The sequence below is a fragment of the Anneissia japonica genome, unplaced genomic scaffold (assembly GCF_011630105.1).
Source record: "Anneissia japonica isolate Jap-2015-1 unplaced genomic scaffold, ASM1163010v1 scaffold287896_len759773_cov187, whole genome shotgun sequence".
Classification (NCBI taxonomy): domain Eukaryota; kingdom Metazoa; phylum Echinodermata; class Crinoidea; order Comatulida; family Comatulidae; genus Anneissia; species Anneissia japonica.
The window spans coordinates 247,786-256,312 of record NW_022739421.1 but is presented as its reverse complement, the minus strand read 5'-3'; the positions used below and the strand labels follow the sequence as shown (position 1 = coordinate 256,312).

General features: G+C 31.8%; 1 protein-coding gene across 1 annotated transcript in view; it reads left to right on the top strand.

Annotated features, from left to right (window-relative positions):
* The first annotated feature begins 259 nt into the window (after positions 1-259).
* LOC117117885 (uncharacterized MFS-type transporter YhjX-like) overlaps positions 260-8,527 on the top strand; it is a 12,039-nt gene continuing 3,771 nt past the window's right edge. The window contains exons 1-7 of the mRNA XM_033262357.1: positions 260-499; positions 3,488-3,555; positions 5,326-5,447; positions 5,551-5,677; positions 6,497-6,645; positions 6,971-7,091; positions 7,938-8,219. Of these exons, the coding sequence (XP_033118248.1) occupies positions 412-499; positions 3,488-3,555; positions 5,326-5,447; positions 5,551-5,677; positions 6,497-6,645; positions 6,971-7,091; positions 7,938-8,219 (957 nt within the window). The 5' untranslated portion in view covers positions 260-411. The remainder of the gene's footprint in view (positions 500-3,487; positions 3,556-5,325; positions 5,448-5,550; positions 5,678-6,496; positions 6,646-6,970; positions 7,092-7,937; positions 8,220-8,527) is intronic.

Sequence of the window (8,527 nt, the reverse complement as noted above, 5' to 3'; positions counted from 1 at the left end):
CCTCGTTTTGGCTACGATAGTTTAATAATTTGTTATTACCATTACTCATTAATGGTTAATGAAATATAGTAATAGTCAATCAGAGGGCTTATTTATGGCAAGTATACTAAGCCTGAAGGTGGCGCTTTACTACGACGGCCATCTTGGATGGTACACATACATAACTGCATTAATAATAATAATATTTAGTGTTTCCCATTCTTGTCAGCACTCTAGTTGTTTAATATTAAAAACAGAGCCGTAGATATCTCTGATTAAAAATATGTACTAGCGCCCCCATCGACACTTTCTCTGTTTGTAATGGTCTGCTGGTTTTTTAGTTAGCATGTTCTTCTGTAATCGGTGTTTTGACAGTATGGTATCTGTCAATCGTTGTTTGTCAGACATATGTTAACGTTTTAATTATAAGATATGGTGTCTTCTAAGAGATGGAGGGGCTGGCTTGCTCTTGTCGGTGGAGTTCTTGTACATTTGACCATCGGAACCATCTACACATTCGGTAGGTATCCGTTCGATGGGGCTAGCTTTCTGGGTGACGGTGTGCCTCTGCTTTATACAGTATTTGATTTTCGATAATTGTTAAATATTAATTATTATTAAAAACGGAAGGAAGATTAGTAGCAATTATAGTATGTTTTTATGCCTTTGTACAGAAATACCAAAATATATAAATAGGTTAGGATATAAAATGTAAACAACAAATTTATTGCATGCTATTGATATTGTTAAATTTGATATTAATACTAGGCTTAATAGGCCTTTATCAGGAATCGGTAGACATGACAAACATTGCAAATCAGCGGTGCGTATTACCAACGTCGATTTTTTAATTGTTTTCAAATTTCTCCATTAAGGCTGGCCTGCAGGTTGGTTTTAGCAACATAAAAATAATTAATAATAATATGTCTTTAGTACTAAATGAAAATAGCCTTGTTGAAGTAATTCAAAAGATACGAAGCGGTTCATGTCTTGTTTTGAAAAAAAGTTTCAAGTTGTATACTGTACAATAAACAATACTATTGTGACGTAGACGGATTAGACCAAATAAAAACAAATTAGGCCTATATGTTGGCCACACCCGACCGACCCAAAATGTACGAAATTACAATTTAAAATACATCACCATCGCTCCAAGTTATCTCTATGATCTGGTTCAACGCCACTTACCTGTTCGCACTCTTCGTCCATCAAATCGTTTACCTACCAGCAACCTGCAACAAGACTCAAAACATATCTTTACAGAAGCTTTTAGTTTGAACCTACCAACCTGCAACAAGACTCAAAACATATCGTGACAGAAAATTTTAGTTTAACCTACCAACAACCTGCAACAAGACTAAAAAAATATTGTTACAGAAGCTTTAGTTTAACCTACCAAAAACCTGCAACAAGACTCAAAACATATCGTGACAGAAGATTTTAGTTTAACCTACCGAAAACCTGCAACAAGACTCGAAACATATCGTGACAGAAGTTTTTCCTCAATCGTGTCAACCCAGATCTGGAACACACTTCCATTGGAAACCTCACCAAACATTGACTGTTTTAAAAAGGCACTGAAGACTTAACTCTTTATATGATATACCTAACTTCAACTGGCAGCTTTCAGTGCTTTGAGGCTATTTTTTTGCATTTATTTATTTTATTTCAACAATCTTTAATGAGGGTGGTCCATCCAGCCGAAGCTGATCATTAGGGACCCTCAATACACATAGTAAAACAAAACAAAAGAGCGTATTACTGTAAACTAATTAAATTACAGTAAAATAAATAACCTCTCAATTCAAAATTTATATAAAGAATTAATTCAAAATTAAATAAAAAACTTAATATAAAAATTAAAATTAAATTACAATTAAAGATGTAAATGAAAGAGCAATATTAAAAAACAATAGGCAAAGGGACATTAAAACAACAAAGGGAATAAAGTAGCCTAAATAAAATAATCAAATAAATTAAAAATAGATAATAGGCCAATGTAAATGAGAACTATAAATCAAATCACTCTTAATTTAAAGAAAATAAATTAATTTAAATTAATAAATAAAACAGAAAATAAATAATAAGGTAGAAATCAAAAAAGAATTCTCAGAATTCTCGCATTAGGCGCTTTATAAATGTATTAGTTATTATTATTATTAAACAATTTTTAATTGAATTAATATTTTATATATATATATATAATATATAGGCCTATTGTAGGGTTCTTGATTCCCTGACCCCGGCAACTCTCTCCCGTCCGGAAAATTGGCCATTCTGATTCCTCTCTTCCTAGTCGGGAACATTAGACCTGATACCGTCGACTCTGGCGGCACCACTGGGTATACAGTAATAGTATTGAGAATAGTGTTGCTTTCATTTCAGGTGGGAGAAAGGCGCATATTTAAATAACCATTAAATTTAACATTTGGTATAATTTAGCATAATATTCCATCAGCCCTTGGCATAATTTGGTTTGGATCACTGGTCACAAAGAAAGGTGTATACTGTAGGTCTAGCATTCAATTAAGTATTGCGGACGTATAAATAACGCTAAATGTTTTGATTTTAAAGAAGATAGAGAGTAGTCAATGTGATCTACCAGTATTTTAATGATTGAACCTGTAGTTCAAATGGATGAATTATTGTCTTGCTTAAACAGCTTGTTTACCACCTCCCCATGCTACAATGTAGCTTGCAACAATAGAAATCCTGATCATTTTACTTGTAAACACTTGCATAATTCTGAAAATGTTGTATTTTTAAAATGTTTATAAATTTATTTTTAAAAATCCAGGGGCCCCCCCCCCATAACCCCACCCCATCCCTTATTTTATCCACACCTCGACAACACCCTCTCTAACAAGGCTTGGCCAAATGTACGCTATGGTAAGGTTTTTGCTTCTCCTGAGCTGCTATGATATGTGAAATTTCACTGAGCTACAAATACCAATCTGTTTACAGGGAGCTCTTCTGCTTGTTCAAAACACACAGTGAATAGGACCATGAAACCGTCCAGTGATCAATTATGGCACCATTATTCTACTTGCGGCCTATATTATCTTGCTCAATTTCAAACCATCTCCGTGCGCATTACCCGGGGGTTGCCTTTTGTAAATAAAATGTGTTCCTTGTACCGTACTTTTAATATGTTTGAAAAATATTTATTATTACTTTGTTTTTCTTCACATGCAAATTAAATTGCCTTGAAGGCCAAATTTGTCCTGTGGGCCACCTATTAATAACCAGGGTATTATAACACCAGGGCACTATTATTTATCCATTTGTATATAATATATATTCCAGTATATAATATACATAATGAGTGGTTCTAATTTTTCAATTTCATGTGGTGATTATGTTGATAAAATATAAAGATGGCCATGCTGACAGTGATGAAGACGGCAGCAACATCAATGAATATTTTTCATGATGCATTTCTCTCTCCTTATTAGCCACCTTAAGGATATTTTTTACATAAGCCAAATGAAATCCTTGTTATTTATAGGCAACATGTCTCCATATATTACATCTTACATCCGTGAAAGAAGCTACCCACACGATCTGAGATATCAGGTAAAATTAGCCGACCTTTTGTATGTTTTGTGTATATTTACCATTTTAAGACTTGCCATGCAAATAAGTATATAGAAATATTCTTTATATACAAGACCACCAACATAATTTTTCTGATCTCTAATTATAATTTTTTTTATTTGGGGTGATCAGATTTACATTTCAATGTGAAGTCCACTGAAATGATATGATAATGAAATAATTATAAAAATTATGTTGCTTGTATTAGATTTGTTTACAATTATTTAGGGGGCTGGGCATATATTCAAGGGAGGCGTTAATTCCAAATGAGGCTGTAGAGAGGGAGCTTATCCAAGGCGGTATTTTTATTCAATCCAGCTCAGAAAATAAACAATAATAAATAGGAAGAAATCACATTGAATTCACACTATAAACCTACATCAATATGCCTACATAAAGAAATACACAAATTATACAGTTATTATATAATCATACCGTAACTGTAATACTAATTATACCATACCATGTAAAATACATGCAAACAAGGTATTATATTTCCTCAAACCATATACAGTAGGAAGAAAGCATAATGAATTCCCATGGGTTATATTTGTTGTAGCATTGCATTTAAAAATGATAAACCATATGGAAGTTTACCGGGTGTTAGGTTGATGCATCAGTGATTCCAATCTGTAGCGTTATTGGCTGATGTGATGGATTTAATGAGTATTTAATTATGTCACACTTGAAAGAGCTTTTTAATCTTTGCCTCTACATTGCTTTCATGCTCGCAACCTTAAAATAGAATTTATTGGATTTTTTTTTTATTGGATTTCGAGAAATAAATTAAAAAAATTATATTCAATTATGACAATCATTATTGATAACAACAGTGATTTCTTGAAACAAATTAACTGCTAATGATTTTAATTAAAGCTATCTAATTTGTAGAATTAAAATTAAAGATGTATGTATTGGATTTTTTACCAAATGTAAATTACGCAAAATTCTATCTTATTAATTTAAAAATACTTACATAGGATTTATATATTACATGTAGCCTTATGTTATTTGCAATTAAGAAACATATCATGTTATTTCTGTTAGGTGTTAATTGAATAAAATTACTAGAATCAAACATGGTTTGGAATGCCTTTTCATGCCCTCCTGAAAAATTTGCAACATAGTGAGCTAACTGCTTCCTGCACTCCTAAATCTCTATCATATTGAATATGTGCCAGTATTTCTAAAACACTAGCATGTAAAAGCAATCACATAGCAAACAGCGAGTGATTGTGTTTGAGTCATCGCTTACTACAGGATATCGTTGTTTGTAGTTGCATAGTGCAGTATTTCTCATCTCTTAGCAATGAAATCAATCCATGCAATTAACATAGACAAGTAGTTTGCTCAGGATTGGTTAATTAGTAACGCATTTTTTTAAACAGTAAGTAATTTTTTTCAAAAGTAAGATTATTAGACATAGCCATGTATCCAGATTTAAAGGAGCCATTTTGTCTGTAATAACACAATATTTATGTTTAGTCATCAAGTCATCATCATGATCGTGATTATCACCATAATCAACATCATCATCATTATCATAATTTTAAAAAAGCAAACAAGAAACATTTTAGAATTGTGAAGTTTGGTTTTTTCTGATTTTTTTAAATGAAATTTGTATTGTTTTGTTTTATGATTATTAAAGGATTGAATCAATCAATCCAGTCATCATTATATTTATCATCATGTTTATTCACCATCATGTTGCCAAAATAATTGACAAGTATCAGTTTATTAATTCCACAGCTTGTTATAGTCATCTATGTCCTGGCTCTAGCAGGACAAGGCTCAACAATGATTCTGGGTGGAAAACTGGAAAAACGATTTGGACCAAAATATGTCTCTCTCGGCGGTGGCTTGATCATGAGGTAAAAGCAATTGATGAAATGAAAAAAAAAAAATAGTGCTCAATTATATTTATCTTCCAATAGAATTTTTAATAATTTTGTTCTCATCTTTGCTTCTCTACAGCTCAGGGGTACTACTTTCATACTTTAGTATACAGAAGTCGTTTGCGTGGTTAGCTGTTACCTACGGCATACTTTTCGGTATTGGTATTGGCATCACCTATGTTTCTCCCCTCGTCTGTGCACTCAAGGTAAAGCAATATTTTGTTATTGTTGTTGTTTTTCATTATTAATACTATTATTATATATATTAATAATAGTATTGTAGTTTATATTATTGTTTTTTGGTAATACTCTTGTAATAATGATAATAATAATAATAATAATAGATGGATTTATATAGCGCAGGTAAAGGAGGTCTCTATGCGCTTGGGACTAGATGTTGCACTTTTTAATAACTTTCTCCTCCCCTGAGGGCGACTTCATGTCCACCGCAGCCAGTAAACCGGCGCACTTTCATCTGTCCATGACGGGCTGAGTGAACCTGTACACTGGAGTAATCCCCTACTCATCTCGAAAGATGTACTGGGTTCTTTAAAGCGCACATGAGCATTTGCGTACACTGTGCCTACGGTTTATAGTCCTTATCCAAGAAGACTTGTTCCACCACCAGAACTGTAGGAGCGAGTCGGCCGCGAACCTGTGTCGATATTGTTGGCTATGATCACCGGTGCTCCTGCCTTAACCACTCGGCCATTTGGCTCGCTCAAGTGGGATTTGTATAGTGCATAATACAGAGGTCTCTATGTAGTTTGATCTGTGCATGTTCGTAGTGGAGGTGAATGGACATACACAATCATTTAACACACACAACATAGGCCTCATCATTGGAATCATCTAAATTTCATCTTAATAAATATTAATTTATTAGTTGTTGCAACTACTGTATTCTTTACACTATGCATCACATTATGATACTACAATCATCAACACGATATGTAAAATTCTAATGAAACGTCGTTGGACTAATTGAAGTCAACTTGTCACATTGTTACATTTTTAAACACTAGTGGTTTCCAGAGAAGACTGGGTTAGTGAGCGGAATAATTGTAGCTGGATTTGGTGGGGGCGCTTTCATTTTCAACTTTGTACAGACCTCTTATATAAACCCAAGTAATTTGTCACCCAACTCATCGGAACCAGGATATCCAGATGAAAAGTGAGATTACTAATTATTTTAATTCTGAACATCGAAGTTTATGACACCTTAATATACAGGTCTCCCTATAATTTAAGACCCCCTCCAATTAAAGACCGCCTCCAACTAAAGACTGCTTCTGTGGTCTCAAATTCCCAAATGTCTTTTATATTTATTATTCTAATTAGAGACCAAAGCTGCAACATTAAACCACAGTTCCAAAAATGGTCATCAATTGGAGGAGACTTGCATTCATATTTATAAGCTTTTACCATAATTTAACATTTGACGATGTCTTATATCACATTCCGTGTTATACCATTATTTTGTTATGTCGTATTTTCAGGTACTTCTCGGAGCCGTCCGTGCTTGATAAAGTTCCGTCTGTGTTCCTGTTACTTGGTTTCACTTATGCAGTAATGCAGTTAATCGGTTCAAATCTTATCGGTAACCCACCTGTCAAAGATGTAAGCCTGTTTTTGAATTGTTAACTATTTTCTCTATAGATCAGCAAGAAATTGCTTACACCATGTTCATTTTCAATGTATACATTGTATAATATTTTTTAAAAAATGAATAAAAAATTAGAAAAATTAAAATAAAAAAATTAAAATTAAATTAAATTTTAAAAAATTAAATTAGTCATGTAAAGCGGCGCTGATTATGATGTGTATTATAGAAATGTGCGCTATATAAATGTTAATGTTAATATATTTTATATTAATAAAATGTTGTGTTATTATACTAATAATAATAATAATAATAAAATTGATATTAACAATGATGATGAGAATGATAATACTACATTATAGTCATAGTAGTAATAATGATGTAACTGAGAATGCAGCAGCAAAAACAATGTGGTGGATTAATAAATAATTTCGATTTAAAAATCATTATTTATAAATAATTATTTTCAAATTTTCATTATATATAAATAATGAACAAATGAGATGTTAAATAATCATTATTTTTATTGTATGTTAAATAATTATTTTTTATTTTATGTTAAATAATCATAATTTTTATTATATGTTAAATAATTATTATTTTTATTATATGTTAAATAATCATTATTTGTATATGACATTTTATTTTTCGATATAAAATAATGAAAATTCAAGAATAATTTTTATATTGATAATGATTTTAAAATTGCAATTATTTATAAATAATGAAAATTTAAATTTCATTATATATAAATAATAACTTGTGAACTGTAGTCATATGTTATATAGTGAATTATATGTAAATAATTTAACTAAATAATAAATTTACACTTGGCGCCTCATATAAATTATGTTGTTTTTTAGGTATATGCTGCCATTGACAGTCAGTATAACGATGAAACAAAACTTACCCTCGAAGAAACAGATGATGAAAACACGGATGATGACATTGCGAAGTCTGAGAAGAATACATCCAGATCTCCTATTGACTTCCCTGACGAAGGAGAGTATCCAAAAGTTGATGTGCGATCATCCGGTCTCGAACTGCAGCCAAGGGAGATCATCAAGACAGGTGCTTTTTGGAATCTGTGGTTTACGTTTCTGGTGAATGGTCAAGCTATTGTGTTTATATCAACACTATGGAAGGTAGGATTTATAATCAATAGAATGAAAGTAACTGTCTGTGTCCAATGATGGCTTATTATGTGTACAGATTGGGAGATGCTACAAAATTTGTAACATGCCATAAATTCGTGGAAAAAATTATCAACTTAATTTGGCTCCTTGTAAACGAGTAGATGTTTTCTCAATTTTTCCTTAACAAAGAAACATATAAATTTTTGAACTGAAATCCTTGATAATTGAACCAAGAATATTAATTGAAGGCCTTTTTTAGGATTGACAACAACCCATCATCAGTACAGAACAGAAAAAAAACAAACATTAAAGCCAAG